Genomic DNA, 20,952 nt, shown 5'->3' on the forward strand with positions numbered 1-20,952 from the left:
GTTAGATGGCCTTGTGGGTCAGAAAAAGTTCAAGTAAGAGTTGATCAAGTATAACATCCAACGCAAGATTTGTATTAAATCACTTAGTAAAACATTAAATGATCATATAGTCAAACAACAGCAATAATAGTGTAAAAAAAGACCACAGAAGTCCATCTCAATTCTAGCATGATAGGTGATGAAATGCTTATTAGAAAACAATACGGGTTGAAAAAAAGAGGAAAATGAAATTAGGAATTAATTAGATCTGAACACTGTTATTCAACATTTGTGGAAAATAAGCTGGCTTAAACACAATCATACTTACTTAGTGCTGCAAAAACAGGCAGAGTGTTCTGTTCCCCCACAATTTGTGAAGAACTCAAAATTCACATTATGGACAAGGCAGTTACAACACTGCTGTTTGATTTCACATTTAAATTAAGAGAAGCAACAGTTGTCCTGTTAGAAGGAACACTAACTCTAAAATCCTTTTTCTAAGAACAGGCATGGCTCAGTTGAAATATGTTTTAAGTGAGAAGACTTCCCAGAGCATTTCAGACTAGATGACATTTTAGATTGATAGTAGTCAATCATTCTAAGCTGGTACTTTGGGTATTGCTTAAAATTATCTATAAGTAAAAAGGAGAAGGACTCTTATGCACGCTTTACTTAGTTTTGGCTAAAGGCTTTTAATGACTTAATTCATTACGAAATCAGGTCTTCCATCAAACCTTTACAAATTATTGGTACATTGTCCTTCAAAGACAACTGACCAAATATCAAAGTCTTAGATACTAGGTATCTGATTACCCTAATCTTCAAGTTTCTATCAACTGAGTTGTTTAGCAACATAACATTGTTTTAGGGTTTTATTTCAGTCTCACAAAAACCAATTACCTCCAACCTTGACTTCACACATTTTCTGCCACAATAGAATTTGAACTTTAAGACAGTATTTCATTTTCTACCTTATCTTTACTACCTGTTCCACTAACTGTAAATGTTAAGGTTAAAAATTAGAGATGAAAGAGTCAGAAAGAATGCATAATTGCTGTAGGCTTAGGGTTTTTTGTTGTTTTGGTTTTACTTTTGCACATATAATCTTTAAAAAAGCAGAACAGGTGAGACTTTTTTTTCTTCCTCTGATTTCAAGTGTCTGGGGCAGTACGTTAGACTTCAGAAACCTCAGAGTTAACTTTTCTCTATCAAACATTTTGCGACCTTTGACTGTGCTTACTGTATGCAGGTAATTGGGCTTAATGGGAACATCTTTTAGGGTAAAAATCCATAGTGAATTCAAATTAAGAAAGTTTAATTCACGAACAGAACAAAATGGGCTGCTGAAATAAGGAAAACTCCATGTTTAAATAACTTAATGGAATATTTTCCAGCAACTTCACAGCAACGAGAAGCCATTGAACCCTTGCAATTATTTCTTAATTTATACATAGCTTCCAACTATCTTCAAACTATCCGAGTTTCTGGATACTAACTTCTTTTAAAGGCTCCAGTTATTCTTTGGAGAGCAGCTCTGATAGCTACATTTGGGTAGCTAAGACGTCTTGGTTCAGATCAATACCCTCAGTGCTGATGTTACATTTACTCAGTAAATAAGTAAAAAATGAAGTAAATGTAAGATTTCATTAACAATTGACATTCCTTGAAAGGAATTAACCTTCTGTTAAAACCTAGAGAGTTGTGTCAATCCTAAACTATCTCAGTTCAGTCTCTACACAGGTATGAATTTTCCACACAATGCTTACTTCAGTGTTTGTCTCTGATCATCTCAGGGCTCTTATTTGTAGACCCCTAAAATGCAAAGCTAGTACATCCTAACCATATGGAAAACCTTACATGCTTTTCTTAAGAGACTTTGAAGCTTGCTTCACATACAGATACAGGACTATTTTATTTCTAATTGTAGAATAACTTAGGTTATAAACAACCTCAGACAGTCTCTCATACAGTTTCCTACCCAAGCAGGGACTAATTCTGAAGCTATATTGGGTTGACTAAGTCTTGTCCAGTCAAGCTTTGAATACCTCTGGGAATCAGGATTCCACAACCTCTCTATGTACATGTTCTATATGCTTCTATCAACAAATCCGGGTCTTGAAAGATCACATTGTTGCTATAAGCAACATTAAAAAAATCAGGCTTTACAGCAAGAGCAGTTTGCTTCCCATTAGTTTAGTCCTTCGAGAAGTGATGTCTATAGAGTCTCTGCATGAGATCAGATTATTGTGGGTAGTTGTTAGGGTGGGTACCTAAAATTCCCAACTTCTAGACTCCATCTCTCACACTTTTGCAGTGTATATAATACAACCTGAAGAATGACTTACAAAACTAGACAGTCCTTGGGGTGGTTAACTGCATTAATTCCACTTCTAGACCATCCACTTGTTTAGTGACTCATGTTCAGGAATTAGGTGTTAATTTCTTTTTAAATGGTTGTCAGGGTAGATACTAAAGCTTGATGTCCTCACAAACAGAGGTACGTACCAGTAACAATTTTAACGTACATATCTATAGATTTCTTGGACACCTTTATTAAGGATGTCCCAGAATTGACTACAGCAGGCAATTTAAGGTGGCTTCAGATTCCAACTTTCAGCTAGACAGTGTTCAGCTTTTACAAAAAATAAAGCTTTAGTTTGTGCAAGTTCAGTGTTTTAGCTGAGTTTTTTTACAGCCCTTTAAGTAAAATTGCTAGTTCATTTCAAAAAGAAATCAAGATTGGAGATGATTTTGGAAAAAATAGGGTTAGGCTTAGCAGCCTTTAACAAACCATATTGTGAAAAGTTACAAGATACACTTGCTTCTTACTCAACTTATTGTCAACATCAGATAAAGGCTGTCTTCATAACCATGGACAACCAAGAGTCTCAGAAGTAGCAGCCCAGGAAATAAAATAATTCTAGATTGAAGGAAAAGTACTTTAGAGGATAAAACAAAACCAGTATCTTTCATAAACATAGAAGCTACAAAGCAGAGAGAACAAGGAACGCTAAAAAGGACTGAAGAGGTATGCTCAGCAAATGGCAAGAAACTCTCTGGTCATAATTCTGTCATTCTTCAATAAGGCTGAATCTCATTTGGGATCTTCTATGAACTAGACAACGTAGAAAACAGGCAGTGATCTTGGAGCATACAATATGAAAACACCTAGTCTCTCTCAAAACAAATACTATTTATACCTTTCCAGAATGTATCTTGGCATATTCCTAGTGAACTATTTCTGGATACGCTCTCCTATAAAAAAGTACTCAGATTCTTTTCCAGTCATGGAAAGCAGTTTTATAAGCCTATCTGCCAAGAAGCTCCAAGATATTAAAGATAAATTAACCACTTTCAAAAAACCCAATAGCTTCTTTTAAAAAAAAAAAAAAAAAGGATGACCCTGATTAATTGCTGTGAGAGGGCATAGTAGGCTACCATTTTCTTATTTTTGTTTGATTGTGGACTCTTGCCTCAAGAGGAGAAAGACTCTAGACCAAATTTCCATCGGTTTCGAACAGAAAGAGAATGTAAAATTAATTTTCTTCTGTCAAATGCAAAGACATTTCTCATTAATGGGCTGAGACACAGAACTGAAAACACTACTCACTACACTGGTGAAGGACCGAGCACATAAAACGTGTCTGAGCCTTTCCTTCTGTAGCATATGTTACTCACTAAATACATATGGATTGCACTCACTCTTGTGTGGAACCTAGGTAAGATCTAACATGCATGGTGAAAGACAAGTTCAGTGGGTATTTGACCCAAAAGTCCAAGGAACGCTTTCAGACATGTTCCTCGGCATGACCCTGTAAGCTGAGATTTGTGATGGTTTGTTTCACAAAAAAATTATGACATGTCCATGAATTCCGTGTGTTGACTGGGCAACCATGACAGTTTTTGAACATGTTGAGACATTCATATATAGAAGGTAATGTGAATACTTTCAGCAACAGAACAATACTACATGCTGGTGGCAAGAGAGCTCTATAAGAGGACATTTTCCTTCTGGGCCAGATAATCAGGTACTAGGAGGTATGTATCTTACAAATTAATCTTGAGAAGCTATTAAGGGAATCAGAGAAAGAAAAGGTTACCAAAGTACATTTAAGAGGCTGATGGGTCTGTTGAGACATCTCAAGTCTATTGAATAGTTTTTAATCTTCTAGATAAAAAAGTAAATGAAGAAAAAGTTCCCTTTTAAAGAACTTCTGGGAAAGAGTGGTCTACTAGCAGAGATTTGGAAGGGATTTTACTTTTTAAGGGATCCCTGAGGCAGGAAACAGAAGGAAAAAAGTTGTGACTTGAATTAGAAAACATACCCTTAATTTACAGTTTTCAGACCCCCTGAATGATATGAGGTGATATGAGCCCATGCTTCCTGAAAATAAAAACAGTAGTTACTATGGTGGGACAGATATGTGAAGTAAATGCTACAGATTTTGCAGCGGTTCTGTCAATTCTTCATGACAGCAGTAGCTTGCTTCCACAAGAGAACACAGAAGTTTCAGAAAGAAAGGAGCAAAGTCTCATGCTGCCTGTAATGTTCACCTGTTATTAGAATACTCAAGAAAGGATGTTTGCTATTCAAATGGTGAGATGTGATCCACTTTCTGGAATTCATACCCCAGTCAAAGGAGAACAAAGCACAACTACAGAGATTCAAGGAACAAAAATTAATTATGCAGCAAAGACCACACAGCCCTTGAATGGGAGAGAGATGTTGCCTGCAGCCACAAAATATACCAAGAAGCACTGGCTGCAGCTGGCAATAACATTCCAACTCAACAAGATCTTCCGGCATCAGAATGTTTTAGACACTATATTTCTCATGCTTTAAGTGCATTAAAAAAGAATATTGAAAGTAAATTCAGTAATTGGGCATTATGAGACTCATGTATTGTGACAGTGAACTTGTATTATTAAAGTATTTTCTCGAAACGTAGTGTGTCAGAGGATTGCTTGACAGTGAAACACGTTTTTAAAAGCCTCTACGTAAGTACCAAGGAGAAAACCAGTTTGATACATACAATTTTCTCCCCCATGACGGACTGAAGCGTCAGCTCTTCCTTACACTCCTTAAACATTTTCCTTGACGGGTCCCCTACCTCCACACAAACATTCTCCTACCTGTCCATCACTGTCCTTGATAACCAACAGCACAGGCGTGTCTAATCCCAGCATAGTTCGATACAAAGTCTTCAAGCTCATGCCATGCTTTGCAGTACTGTAGACAAGAGTCCATGGATATCCAATGGTCCGTGGTGGAAGAGACTTGGTGAGCTGTTAGCAAGACAATGACAACCCTCTTATTTAATATATTTTTTTACTATTTTTAAGAATACATTACATATAAATGAAAGCAGATTATGTTTTTCTGAACTACAAGTGTCCTTAAAAGCTAGTTTAAAACTTCGGACGAGCCCTAAAGTTTCACATGTATATTTTCTATCCCTGGTCTCTCAAGCAGGTTTCTTTTCCTACCTCTACCAGTGACCTGCAGGAGAAGAATGATTTACCAACTGAAGAACATGCGTTTGGTAAGGTCTTTAAAAGGTTTATCTAAAGACAGTAAAACCACATAGTACTGTTATGCAGGGATAATCATGTGTCAGTACTGGGGAATTAGATCACTCAAGTCAACAGGTAACAAGCTGAAGGGTAATGGATACTTGCTCTCCTGTCCTGTGCCTTTTACTGCAGTCAGCCTTAATCCAAACCTTCAATAAACACATTTAATGAGATAACTTTGGACTGGACAGCAAGAAGTGCACTGAAAGTCAAGCTGTTTTCAAGAAAGAATGAAATAAGGGCAAAGACACAGACTAGTATTCTAATGGTGCATTGAAAGCTATGATAAAAAGAAAAAAGAAATATTTTAGCTATGAATTGTGTTGTGCTTATGCACTTAGACACACACAAGTCTATGGGGCCCGATGGGATCCACCCAAGGGTACTGAGGGAGCTGGTGGAAGTGCTCACCAAGCCATTTTCCATCATTTAGCAGCAGTCCTGGCTAACCAGGGAGGGCCTAGTTGACTGGAGGTTAGCCAATGTGACACCCATCCACAAGAAGGGCCAGAAGGAGGGTCTGGAGAACTCCAGGCCTGTCACTCTGAACTCCGTGCCAGGGAAGGTTATGGAGCAGATCATCTTGAGTGCCATCATGCGGCATGTACAGGACAACAAGGCAATCGGGCCCAGTCAGCATGGGGTTATGAAAGGCAGGTTCTGCTTGACTAACCTGATCTCCTTCTATGACAAGGTGACCCACTTAATGGATGAGGGAAAGACTGTGGATGTTGTCAGCCTGGACTGTAGTAAAGACTTTGATACAGTTTCCCACAGCGTTCTCCTGGAGAAACTGGCTGCTCACAGCTTGGGTAAAAAACTGGCTGGATGGCTGGGCCAAAGAGTTGTGGTGAATGGAGTGAAATCCAGTTGGCGGCTGGTCACAAGTGGTGTTCCCCAGGGCTCAGTACTGGGACCAGTTCTCTTTAATATTAATGATCTGGATGAAGGGATTGAGTGTACCCTCAGTACTTTTGCAGGTGATGCCAAGTTGGGCAGGAGTGTCGATCTCCTGGAGGGTAGGAAGGCTCTGCAGCGGGATCTGGACAGGCTGGATCGATGGGCCAAGGCCAGCTGTGTGAGGTTCAACAAGGCTCAGTGCCAGGTCCTGCACTTGGGTCACAACAAACCCATGCAATGCTACAGGTTGCCCCGTGGAAAAGGACCTGCAGGTGGTGGTCAACAGCCAGCTAAGTATGAGCCAGCAGTGTGCCCAGGTGGCCAAGAAGGCCAACAGCATCCTGGCTTGTATCAGAAATGGTGTGACCAGCAGGACTAGGGAAGTGATTGTCCCCCTGGACTCGGCACTGGTGAGGCCCCACCTCGAGTGCTGTGTTCACTTTTGGGCCTCTCACTATGAGAAAGACATTGAGGTGCTGCAGCGTGTCCAGAGAAGGGCAACAGAGCTGGTGAAGGGTCTAGAGCACAAGTCTTATGAGGAGTGGCTCAAGGAACTGGGGTTGTTCAGCCTGGAGAAAAGGAGGCTGAGGGGAGACCTGATTGCTCTCTACAACTACCTGAAAGGAGGTTGTAGCCAGGAGGGGGTTGGTCTCTTCTCCCAAGTACCAAGTGATAGGACAAGAGGAAATTGCATCAGGTTGCGCCAGGGGGGGTTTAAATTGGGTATTAGGAAAAATTTCTTCACTGAAAGGGTTGTGAAGCATTGGAACAGGCTGCCCAGGGAAGCAGTGGAGTCACCATCCCTGGAGATATTTAAAAGATGTGTAGATGTGGTGCTTAGGGGCATGGTTTAGTGGTTGGACTTGGCAGTGTTAGGTTAACAGTTGGACTTGATCTTAAAGGTCTTTTCCAACCTGAATGACTCTATTCAATATCACACAAGGTCTTGCTACTGGTGTGTCTTACACTATGGTCATAGCATTTGTGATACATTAATGTACAATACTAACAAAAAAGACACATAAGTTAATACCTTTTCAATTTGTTCTGGCTGTAGTAATTCACTGGGATCGCTAAGATTTGGCCGGAATACTTCAGGCTCCAGGTCTGTTTTGATATTGGTTGCCTGCTTTGAATTTATATCTTCTCTTGTTGTTATCTACAAAAAAACAAGAAGAAAATAAGTATTTGCAATTCTATTAGTGGGGAAGATAAACTTTGCAGGTTTAAAATCATGCAGTTACTGATTTATTTATGCAATTCCTTCAAAAATTATGAAATCCATCAGATTTGATCTGACCAAGATTTCCGCTGCTTCCAATAGCAAGCTGGTACTTCAACTATATACTAATAATAAATTACAGACACTATTCAGAAGAAACCTACAGTTTTATGCTAAAACAACAAAGTGTCCTCATACACAGCTGAAGGACTTAAAATGCTTTTCAGATGTCAGCTTAAAGTTCTTGCATTTTGATACTAACATAGCATTCACATTAAATATAACTAAAAATCCCAGACAGAAAAGGAACTGAAACTTCAACATGGACATTTCTCAGTAGTTTCTCAATCAATATTCTTTTAGAGTACTTGTGAAAGTTTCCAGATCTGTAGTAGACATGTGGAAAGACCATTGTCAAGTATTTTGAGTAAACTGTCTGAATGGAGCCTTCGGAATATTGCTGCCCCATAAGCTGATCTGCTGGAATACTTATGGGAATCAAAGAAGAAAGAATTGAGAGGGTAGGGAGGGGAAAGCAGCAGTAATACTTATGTTGCATAGTGAGCTTTGATGTCTGGCAAAGATGCACTATGCACAAAGATCCTGTAGTAGTTTAAAATACCTGCCCCATACATCCACCCTATGGAGTTGTTGTAAATCACCATTTAGTGGAGGCAGCAGAAGGCCACAGAACTCCTCATCAGATATCATAGTTCACAACAGCTTTATCCCAGTCCACATTCACTAGCACTTTCAAGCTGAAGTGCCACACGTTGAGAACTAGACTAGCTGAGACCTAAACAAGTCTCCTTCTATAAATCTTACTGCAGGGATATTAAACTTTCTGTGGGTATAGTGAAATCTGACAGAGTGAAGGAACTTAGTAACTGAAACCACTGTGGCAAGACTTATTAAAATGTTGAGAGATTTGCTAAGAAAAGAATCTTAACAAGAATAAATACATCTAAATAATTCATCAGCCTCAACCAAGTTTCACTGAGAGTCAGACTGTTCCAATTATTTAAGGCCTGAATCCTGAGAATTTAAAGAAAATACCTGCCAAAACTACCTGCCAACTCCAGAATAACAACCAGTGTTTGCCACATACCTCATACTCTACAAACAGGACACAACTATGCTATTTCACAATACCACCATGATAAACTTTGCCAAGCTTTGCCAAGAGAACTTTCTTAGTTAACAAAAGAAAAGCCAAATCAATGAAAACTGAAATACAGATAGGAATACTTAAACAAATACAGCTACCTGAGACAAAAAGAGATATCCCTTTCCTCTCCCTCAAGTAACTTTTTTCCTAGTTCTATCAAACACTCCTGTTACTTAGAAATAGGTTTATAAAGTCGAAGTATCAAAGTACATTCAGACAACTTAATTACAATATTCATTCTTAACTCAAAAAAAGGTGCTCTTGAAGGAAGTGAGTATTAAGCAAGCAAAAAGCTCAAGCCTTCCATTTTTCAATGGAAGGTAATAAGCATTTCCAATGTAAAGTATGCACTAATTTCCATATCACAACAAACAAGTACAGGAATTTATCCATACAGCTTCATATACAAAAAGATGACCTACAGACTGCATTACAGAGTGCTATCTCTAAAACACGTTATTTGGTAGTCCAACTCTTATCCACTTTAAATGCCTTTCATACATCGTGATAGCTGCTTCAACTCCATAAAAGTTCAGTGTTGTTCAAGTGTGCAGAAAGCTTGTTCCCTTTTAATTCTGATTGAAGTGCACCATGCAAAACATGAATAATTTTGATTAAGTGGTGTGTGGGGACTAAGGTTTTTTTCTTTGGTTGTGGTTGTTTTGGGTTTGGTTTTTTTTTTGGTTGGATTTTTTGCCTGTTTTTAATTATGATTACAGTAAAGCAACTTTCTTCTAGGAAGAACATTGCTTTGTAAAACAGACACGTGTCTGTTCAAAGGTATCTGTTTGATAGAACACAGTGTAGTTTTGAAATTTGCAAATTTATTTCTCGCTGAACTTCAACAGAGCAGACTGACCTGTAGTCTGATTCCAGAGGATTCTGAGGTTAGTAACTGCCATGCAGTCTACACCACAAACTCTCAAATGGCCTCAGAGCAAAAAGTTTATAGGCTCCAGACCATCACATCAGATTTTTCAAGTCAGCCTAAACCTTGACTTTGGGCATTCCAAGTGAAAAGTATTTGGAAAGAGCTCTTGCATTTCCAGGATACTAATACAAGGATTCTCCACCACCACTTGCCAGAAACAAAATTGTTTTGTTCTCAAGTGGGAAAGATTTTTAAAAAAAAAATCTGATTTTCCTATAGAAGTACAGCTTTTGGGTTCATGCTCATTATTGATTTATGTAACTGTACTACTTACAAAACATTTAAAAGCAATTAATTACTGATTATTAAATAAACATAAATAAAAGAGCTAAGAAAATGTTTTCTAATGTGTAACTACATGATAGGTGAAAAAAGCCAAGATGAAAATAAAAAAAAAAAGAACCGAAACTTTTTACAGTTTCAGCAACCAATTACTACAGGAAAATGAAATACTCAATGCTTCTAAGGAGTTCTAAGCTTAGCTTTCCATCAGCAAGTCATGTATGACATACACAGCAACTAACAATTTTATAATTGTCAAAGAACTAAGAAACACCTAAAGAGAATGCAAATATCACTTTAAGTCCATATCAGTAAGCCTTCAAAAATCCAAACCGAAGTACCATTTTCAGAACCCACAGTTCTATTACCAGCTTCATGTGTACCACCTTTGCCGTGTTGAACTGCCTCAGTTACCTGCTTGCATAACGGGAAAAATACTTACCTATTCCACAGAAGTTGTGAAGCTTCATACTTGCTAAGTACTGTGAGATTCTTGATGAAAGATTCCTACATAAAATCAAACACCCATGCAACAAGGTTTCGGATTCTTCACCAGTTTTGCATTCTTTTTAGGAAAGCTTCTATCTAACACAACACACCAGTCTAAAGTGTAAGTTAAAACACATCACTCCAAGTCAAGCAGTACTGAGAACAAAGTTTCAAATTCTGACAGAAAATTCCTGTTTGAAAAAGGCGGAAGTAATAATTCCATCATAAAATTACTGATTCCATCAGAGCATTGCACAATTAAATACATCCAAAACAAAGGAATTTTCTGCTGGATCCTTGTAGTGCTGTCGATAAGACAAACCCACTGAGTGCGGGACTTGCCCTGATCAAAGACACTACAAAGAAAGATGGTTTAGTATCTGGAGATGGGGTTTAAACTACTGAAGAGGGCACCTGGAGACGTCTGCAGAGTGTGCGCAGTTCTTCGCTATTTAGAGCATCGATCTTGCGGTGATACTCAGCCACTGACACTACCTGAATATGGAGACAGGAAGACAATAATTCCACTGACAGTTGAAGAAAAGTAAAAGGCAAGAAAGAAAAAAGTGGAGGAGAGTAATGAAGGGAAAATGTGCAATGATAACAAACAAACAAGAAGTGCTAAAAGATGTTTGTTTCTGCAAGGACAATGTGCACATACGTGATTTTAGACGTATGAGTAGACACAGCAAAATTACAAATTAAACACTAATGGCACTAGCAGTCAGATATAGGATGAATACAGAGCTGATATAGGAGCGCATAAAGTTACCAGTATCAGGATGCTAAATTAGACGTCAGTCTGAGTTGCATGCCTTAATCCAAACTCTTCAGCCCAAAGTCCTCTCAAACACTCTTTATACCCAGATTAATGACTCTCGTGAACCTGGTTTGCTTTCCTGGATAAAGACCAGAAGCAAACTTCTGGCTTGTCAGTAGGCTCTGACTCTTCTATCTGGCAGTGAAGATACAGTTAAAGACAAAGGAGCAGGACTAAAGTTTAATATTTCCCCAATACCACCCCATCATATCTTTATCCTGGACTTTCTATTCACCTCCAGTGCTTCAGGAGCTGCTCATCTGTCAACACATTCACTCCAAATGGCAGCTCCACTTTGGCAGGAGGTCTACAGCCAGAAAGCCTTTAGTCAGAAAGCTCTATACATGCTGCTCTGGTGCAACAAGCTGGCTAAAGGACTACAACAGTCATTTTGATGTAACTACAGCAAATAATGTGATTTTGAGAATGACTCAAAATCATCATTTGTATGAAAGCATCTTAAAACAGCTGGTGGAGAGATTAAATGGATGTCCCATGTAGTAAGAGTGTATTAAAAACTTCTAGAGCCTACCACAGTGCAAAGGAAGATAACCACAAGTCCAGCAGCTCCCCATCTACCTGCCCTTACTACAAGGAGTTTGGCCAGATACTCGCCACTGTCCTGAGTACAGAGCCCACAGTCATGCATGACTGGCTCTTGAGCAGCGATGGTTCACTCTACCCCATGCAACTGCAAGGCAAGGAAAAAGGAATACTTGTGACATCCAATTTTATTACTGAATAATCAGTACTTACTAGCGCTCAATTTCCACCATTTTGTACTGTTCTCTTAAAAAAATATGAAGAAAATTGTTGTAAATTGTATTGGTTTGTGCATTCTCAGTCAAGTAGTTATATGCAAAGCTTTAGCAGTATTCCACTCAAGCATCTAAGTGATAATGTGGTTTTATCCTTTTATTTGCTATGACAGTTCATTGTAAATTACATTGTTCACCCCAGCACCTTATGAATGTAATCCTGAAAAGCAATAATGTGAGGACCCTTTAGCCTTGTTGCTTCTTTAAGCTCAGCCTTTATCACATGAGAAGCAGTAGTTAACTTACAATGGGCCATAAATGTGTGGTTACTTAAAGAGATTCTTGGAAAAAAAAAAATCTCATCATCCCTGACACCATTATATAGTTGCTTTTTCACATACTGGAATGCAAACAATTTTATACGCAATGCCATCTTGCCTTTGACCTGTCAAACACATACTCTATCAACATCCTGCATCTGGGAGCTCCTTATTGACCCTTTTGCTCAGTGATCAAGATCTGATACACCTTTTCATATGCCATAGGGGTGCCTGCACCCTCAGAACAGCGTGCACAAAGTATTTAGATAAATTTCTTACCCGAGAGAAACACAAATACTTGTTCATGTATGTACATAATAGTTCCTTGGCATCCTCAGCCTGTTGCACACCAGCACATTACATCTTTACATCTGTTTTATGAACAAGAGCCTGTGTAGTGGCAGACCTTTGTTATGCAGTGACAAACATCATAAATGGCGTGACATAGAAGGTCAAACTACCAACAGGAAAATTAAGGGCAAGGAATCCACCCTCTCAGATCCAGTTCTTATTTTAAGTATACAGTCCATACTAAATTCTGTGAGTAAACCACAAGACAAACTATCTCAAGGTTATCCACTCATCACTGCACTAAGCTTTAAAAGAGTACATTAAGATACCTCAACAGTTCAGCTACAGTACCTGACCTTCTATAAAAGGCTTATGGGCTTAGATCAACATGCCTTATTTTTGCTTCGTAGTGGACAAGATTATGTATTTTAATCATGAAGTGATGTATATCTAAGCCTACTGGCAACTACCTTCTACAGCTTCATTCAGGAATTGACCAAGGTGCATCTTGAAAACAGCTAGCATTTGGCCCTGCAAGGCTTGGGAGGGCTGTTTTGAAATTTCAGTAGTATCATTAGTTCGAAGTTTATTCTGTTTTACAAACTGACTTAATTCACAGTCTGCTTATGGTGTTTCCTCTTCCATGAGGACTTCTTTGTTTTTCTTCCTTGTAGTCATAGTAATCCTCTAGTCTATTTCACCAAGCTAAATAAGCCAGTACTTTTATTCCCTACCCCCCACAACTCCTGCATCAGCTACATCAGAAAACATGGGATGAGTCGTATGACTCTTGTAGTGTGAATGCCTTTAAGCTTGGCTCTCCACACCATGTATGTGTCAGTTAACCACTTAGCAGAACACACAACAGTTTAAATATTTAATACAGCAAGTCAAATTGAGGTTTTGCATACTAATGATTCAACCAATCAAGAGGTTTAGGACTCTCCCTTTGGAGAAACTCACATTTCCAAATCTTGTTTTTTCTAAAGTATGTCAGAGTACCTAACTCTTGCAAGCTATGCTGGCATATGCAGTGAGCGAAAATTAAATCTAAATTCCCAGTACGGAACTTATTTGTCCTTCAGCAATAGACATGAAAACTCAGTTACAATTGTTTGAGTGTCCATGAAAGACAGTTTGGCACGCAGGCGGTGACACATCAGCCCTTTCAGCCACTGGTGATATCAACCTGCTACAGGCAGCTGTAAACATGAGAACTGCTTACACCAGTAAGGCATTCCCCTGCCAGTTTAGCAAAGCCAGGAATGGCCAACACACAGCACCTAATGCATGGTTGCTAACAGGGCGGTGTAACTGCTGCCCTCAACCGAAGTACAGCTAAACTTTCAGAGTTAACAAGTAGCTGAAACTGTCTCCTTAGAGAAGGGTCGGTCTTATCAGAGCTGAACAGCACTTCAGAAAGATAAGCATGGAGAAAGTGCAACTGTTTAGGTGGTTCTCCTCAACACAAGTTATCTATAACCCTCATGATTAACTGCAAATATGAAATAAAAACCCCCAAATATTAGAGAGAATGAAAGCTGAACACTCTTACTTTGAATCTTAATACATCTGTGTAAAATCAGGTGAACTGCAAGCTTCATGAACATTATTTCTTGAGAGTGAATAAAAAGTTTCACCTTTAAAGTTCCAGGATGTTTAAATGAAAAAATAAATGCCAACTTCATTTTATCAGGCCATTTTACAAAGTTAGTCCAAAATATCAGTCCATCTCCAATTCACTGCTAAATGGGGAGGGGGAATAAAGGATCAAACCCTTGCTAAAGGCTGTAAATATCTTCCAATGAAAATACAAGGTGCATTTGTGAACTGAATGCTGTTATGAATATTATAACAGAATACACTAGCTTTATTTTTCTGACAAATTCAGTTTCCTCCCAAAATGTTAGACACTACTTGAGAGAAAGCAATATTGGAAGAAGCAGACTTCTCCATCACAAAACCAATTATTTGGGACATAGTGATTACATTACAATAATGCATTAATACATGGGGTTTAACACATCAGATAAACAGTTATAAGGTATCATTCTGAAAAAAACTAAGACTAATTTAATTTAATTTATTTTTAATGAGTGTGGCTGCAAAGCTAACTATTTTCTGTCTCGTGGTTTTCAGCCAATTCAGCTCCCTGTCACTCCACTGGTGACGAGAAAGGGAAGGTAGAAGACGTAGCCATTTTAAGCAGAGAAGAGGGATCGGAGAATCACAGCACTCCCCTGAATTGGCTGGCACTATACCAAGCCACGATTAACATAAACTGAAGATAAATTAAAATATCTGCAATAACCAGAATTACTAAATGAACTTGAGAAGAAAGCAATCAAAGCCTGCAGCACACAAAGTGTTACACCGAGTCTGGAAACCTTCATAACAAGCTGGTTTTTTCCAGATATGAGGATTCCAGGGACTAATTTGAGAGATACAATAATGCCACCAAGAGAACTAAATTCAACATGGGCAAACATTAAACAAAGTTTAGGATGTTTGTGCAAAGAACTGAGAATTAGATTTACAAAAATTACTTTTTTAAAGAGGCAGCTCAGGCAACGTAACTTTTGTTAAAAGAAAAAAAAAGACCTGTAGCAGGATTACCAATAAAACCCAGCTGTCTAGGCACAGTTGATTGATCTTGCAAAATAATTTAAGGAAGTTTCAAGCACTGTCAAGCAGAGAAACTAGAAGTTCAGTTGCTGAAATGACAGCACCTGGTGCCTGACCTCAAGCTGCCACTCCAGGAGTGGACTCAGGCAGGCTGAGCAAGGTTACATCTCAGTTCTGGTAGTGCTGTGCAGAGATCCTCTCAGGTATGACAAGAGAGTACTATACATGCTTAGAAGTAGGTAACTGAGTCACAGTCCAGTATGGAAATATTTCTCTTTCTCATCAGAAAAGGATCACCTTCAGATTGCAAAGACCATTGAAAACATACAGAGAAAATAAGCCTCTATCACTAATTTGTTTTATTCCAACTTATAATCAACCTTTTCAAATGTTCATCTGCTATTGTACTTTGCATTTGTAGCGAGACCTAATATTACACAATTATTAAAAATGTAAAGAATCTAACACCTAATAATTAAATGGAAGATCTAGTCAAGGTATAATGTATAAACCCCCTAATTATTTAGGGCAGTGGGTATGGCAAATATCTCATTGAGGAAAGATTCTAGACTTAGTGATCAGTGTAATAAGGTACAGGATTGCACTCTGCTTTTTTCAAGACACTCAGATCATCAGTTTACTCTAAAACAAAACTTAGTATGGAAAGCTCACTTTAAAAAGATCTTTGTAGCAGTATTATTGGATTGATGCAACCTTGCAGTTCTGACATCCACAGGGATGAAGTCCTAAATTCTCATCTTTCACATGTAAGCCCCTCTTATTATACCTCCATAATAGCCAAAGTACTACAGTCAGTAGTTTACCAACTACAATCAACCAATAAATCAAGAACCTCAGAAGTTGTGCAAGTCTCAAAGCATTCAAGCTACTAAAACCAACACCACTTTAATTCCCTTTGCATAATATCTTAAGAGTATAAAAGCCAAAGAATAAGTTCTGCTTGTTTTTGTCCCTTTTGGCTACGCTGCCTATGGAAGCTCTGCAAAGCATTTGGGGCAGCATAAGCATTCCCAAAGGTGGCAATCCACCTTTTGTCCTCTTGCATTGTCTGATGTCTCTTGTCTAAAGTCCTTTGACAGAAAGAATGGTTGCCTGTATTTCTGACATTCTAGAAACTTACAGTACAATAGAGACAGTAAATACCAAACAGATTTGCTGACAAAGTGGGAAGCCAACATAACTGGCTTTTTGAAGGCGGAGCATAATGCATGGGTTAGTCAACAAGATTTTGATCTCTTACCCTGGGAAAATATCGAACCCCTGCAATGCTTAGCCCAAATTTACTCTATCACCGTGAAAATAACAAAGGCCTTTCCAGGTAAATCATCCAGGGTAATTTAGTTGCTTCACACAAGCATTCTTGTTTCATTATATCGTTCCATTTGGTCCAGCAACTGTGTTATTTCATGTCAGCTGGGTTTTCATGCTCATTTCAGAACACCACTAATGAAACATTTAGTCAAAGACCTGTACTTCATATATGCTGCCAGTCTCTAACATGCTTCCCACTTTGTCTTGCGCAACACAAAAGTAATGGTTCCAACACTACTTCCTTCTTTTCTGTAAGAGGGTTATGCTTGCGCAATAGTTTTATGATCATTCATTGCAGGAAAAAAAACAACTTCAAGAACAGAGCGTGTCTTGTCAATATAAGAACATTTTAAAATATTTCCATTTGTTGATACTTCTATACCCCTTTTTCCAATTTGACTTGTTTTATACGTTAAAAAAGCCCTGTTCTCTACCTTTCTCCAGCAAAGGAAGCTCTTAGTCTTCAGTTCAACCTCTCCTTAAGAGTTGGTAACTATTGCTTTTATTAGTGTAGTTGGACTCTGGCTAAAATGAAGTGCTGGTCCTAAGGGAAATAATTATAACCAGGGATACTACTACTTTTTTAATTAGCTGGGCAAGATATATCTATGTATGTACATATATAGATATATATTTAAAAACACATTCTTGGTAAGCTTCAGATACCTTTTACACTGCTACATGGTATGCTCAAATTACAGTGGAGTTAATTGAGGAATTACATCTCCATACCACATTCCATTGCCCAGAGGAAAACTAAGAGCCTATCATTTAAAAAAATATTTTGTTAGTTAGAAACACACATTTACAAAACCAGTTGTTGCCACATGACAATTTCATATTCTGCAAGTAACCTGGCTACAAATAAAGATAAAAATAAACCCCAGAGACCTGTAACTCACAAAAAGATGGTAAAAAGCTTGTCACAGGCAGAGTCTGAATGAAAAATATCTTCTAGATCTACCAGCTGGTAAAAGCACCAGATCACTTCCTCCCTATCCAAGATGTTACTGTTTTGCAAGACTCACTGAGAACCATTTCCTTTACATGCTACTACAAATTTAAGTCTTTTTGGGGAAAACAACGCTAAAAAACCAGCACAGTTACTTTCATAAATCTAAAGCTGTAAAAACAGTGGTATTGGTCCCCCCCTTCATTATAAATGTGAGACTGGGACTGCAGCATACTCACCTCCATCAATTTAGAAGTATTATCAGACCTTCATATAGTTGAATGACTTCTGAGAAGGCATAATCGAATGGTAACTCAGGAGATTTACACTTTTCTAATTAAATGCCAGTGCAAACTACTGTGCACAGTATTTAGCTATAAATCACATTTTTGTTGAAAACAATGCATTACTCTATCTGAAGGAACAGAAAAAAACGACCACCCTAAAACTGCTGAACCTCTTAATGCTCAAAGTAGTTTCTCTTATCTAATGCCAACGGACTACCAGCGATTAGGTTATGCACCTCAAAGTAATGAAAATTTGTGACTTAACATCCTGTTTACCCAGTCAAAATTTAAACTTCCAGAAACTGCCTCTGCACCATAACGTTACAGGAATGCAATAACAAATGAACATACTACACTGAAAATTACCAGAGCATATTTATGATTAACTGGCTGGTGCTTTCTTCCCTTCTTCCCATACGAGAGACGAGACATTTCCTTTCTAAAAATAAAATGAGACTAAAAGAAAAAAAAAAAACAACCAAGAAATAAAATCATTCAAGGCTGTTTGAAAGCATTCTCTGTACCTGCTGTCAGTCCCAGGCACAGGCAGAGCCCACCACGGTGACAGGATAGTTTGCTAGACGCACACATTTGACTGACACGGCAGGGAACAAATGAACGACTGTACAGCAGGGGGATGTATCGCCAGTGATGACGGCACAGAGGAAAGGTTTCCTGCATTCAAGGGTGGTTGCACAGCACTAGTTTGTTAAAAAGGCTAAAATTTTTAAAGATACAGAACAACTATTTTTTTAAAATGATTTTTGAGTATTGGAGAAGAAAAATTAACAACCCCAAGGACTGCTTGCAACATTCTGTTATACTCTAATTGTTCATAAGCAAGTTCTAATAGTAACAAATTTGCACTCAATATTAAAATAATAGTTTGTCTTGTGCTGATAAGCATATCTAAACCTCGTCAGTTATTTCTTAAGAGTCCAAAAGCAGTTTAAAAAAGCAGTCAATAAAGTTAAAAAAGTATTTAAAAAATAAAAAAAGATTTTAAAGCATTCAAGAACTGTTAGCCTCACAGCATTTTCAGTTTTGTAAGCTACGAGAAGAAAATAAATCCTTTTATCTACAAGCTAAATTTGCTGTATGGGTTAAATGCTAGCTCCAGCAATAAAGTATTTTTGGAATCATGATTTAATTTTTTTTCTCTTAAGGAAGGATGTTTATTTAAACAGGCACGTGCAACAGTAATATACACAGCAACCCTTTGAGAATTTCCTTGTAGGAACACATGCAGGCTTTTTTTTTTTTTTTTTTAATTTTTCCTCCTTCCTCCAAAAGCACCCAGTGTGCTGAGTTCTGGGTAGAAGTATTAAATAGGCCAGGGCAGCAGCAGGCAGCATCACAACAACATTAAAACATTGCTCACTCGTGCTGTTGCAGTGTGATCTAAAGGCCAAGATGCCCAAGCACAGAAAAAAACAGTGCCAGAACTTGTATTTAACTGTATTGCAGACAGTGTACTGGAACGCCTCACCTTGCATTAGTATCTAACTCAATGTAATTCAGACGGATAAAATGTTTTTCTTTTCAGTCAAAGCATTCTCAGGAGCTGGTCATTCTAAAAAATCAATTTGTTCCAACTTCTAAGAATTAAGGTGGCAAGTAAGAACATTTTCATCACTGGGAAATTCAAAGCTGGGATTTAGGAAACTCAAATATACAGTAATACACTAGATACACAGTCAAACAGTGTAAGATTCAAACAATAAACTGTATGCCCATTTATTTGATTTTTTTAAAATACTAAGCAAGCTAATACTGAGGTAAAACAGGAACAAAGAAATGGACAGCCTTAAAACTGTTTCAAATGAGACAATTACAATCAATATAAAAAATAAAATATGAACTACAGCCTTCCCCCCACTCCAAAGTCTGGCAAATCTTAAAGGAATGAAGAGTATGCAGAAAAAATATTTCAGACTATCTCTGGACATGCAGCTTCTAAACCAAAAAGCAAAAGCTAGCCACACAACTAACTCCCCCACAGCCAATTTAGCAGGCTCTTTCCCCTCCATTTTTTTTTCCCCTCAGAAAAAACAAATTCCTCCCTAGGACTAGCCAACGCACTGTTTCTCTAAAACTGGGGGGAGGAAGAAAAGAATCTGGGCTATCACACAATGTTTTATTCTAGAACATTTAATCTTAAACAATTCAGTCAACTTACTTGGATGTTTTTAGCTTCTCTCTGGATAAAACTGGCTCCTCCCACAGCTTCTCAAAAAGATTAAAAAAAAAAAAAAACTTGCTCAAAAGAAAAGAGCAATAAACTTCTTTGTCAGATCTGACAACTCACTTTTGCAGTTAATGGTAGTTGTAAAGTTTAACGGGAATAAATGCACGAACAACTCTGTCAGACCTCCTGCTGGTCTGTTTTGATGTCCAGCTTCCAGCAGCAGCAACTCCCACCAGCTGGGAGCATCTGCTGGAGGCGGGTGGAAAGCAGGTCAGGAGCCTGAGCATCATCGTGATGAGTGCAGTCCTAAAACAGGTTAAGGCTTTCTCTTGTAACTGACCTCCACCCCAGGCCTTTAACAGTCTTTTTTTCCAAATTGGTGGAAGATATATTTCTATCAGCCAGAGAAAGAAGCCCATATGAGAAGCTGGACCCCAGGAGCACCCCCCTAATTACATAAAACTGCCCTTTTATTCTTTTGTACATTTGTGGGTTATGTTACTGATCTGTTAATTTGAATCAGAACCTCAACTCCTGTGCTAGTTAATATATGCCTTGCCATAAAAGTTCTTAATTAAAAAGATTCTAAAGAGGAGTACCAGCTCAGACCCAACATATGTGCAGAACAGCAGCACACACTTAAGAGCACCCACCTATTTGCTACCTAGACAACAGAGCAAAACAAAACGTATCTAATTGCACTGAATGGTAATCTTGTTATTGTCATTGTTTGAACCAAACTAAATATCTCCACACAATCAATGTTCAAGGCAGAAGAGCATAGTCCTTTCAGTAATTGTTATTCACAATGTCATTTTTTCTCCTAAACTGATC

The 20,952-nt window shown here is 38.2% G+C and overlaps 1 protein-coding gene across 13 annotated transcripts in view; it reads right to left on the minus strand.

The window, feature by feature from the left end:
- Positions 1–20,952, minus strand: part of OXR1 (oxidation resistance 1) — a 293,745-nt gene that overhangs the window by 5,770 nt on the left and 267,023 nt on the right. For 8 of the 13 annotated variants that reach the window (XM_054814187.1, XM_054814192.1, XM_054814185.1 and 5 more), the window contains 3 exons: positions 10,960–11,040; positions 7,487–7,612; positions 5,113–5,265 (listed from right to left, as the gene is read on the minus strand). In XM_054814187.1, the coding sequence (XP_054670162.1) occupies positions 5,113–5,265; positions 7,487–7,612; positions 10,960–11,040 (360 nt within the window). Of the gene's footprint in view, positions 1–5,112; positions 5,266–7,486; positions 7,613–10,959; positions 11,041–18,296; positions 18,520–20,952 lie in introns of those variants that run through there. The other 5 variants (XM_054814190.1, XM_054814188.1, XM_054814191.1 and 2 more) reach the window with 3 other exon arrangements.

The sequence above is a fragment of the Grus americana genome, chromosome 2 (genome assembly GCF_028858705.1).
Source record: "Grus americana isolate bGruAme1 chromosome 2, bGruAme1.mat, whole genome shotgun sequence".
Lineage (NCBI taxonomy): Eukaryota > Metazoa > Chordata > Aves > Gruiformes > Gruidae > Grus > Grus americana.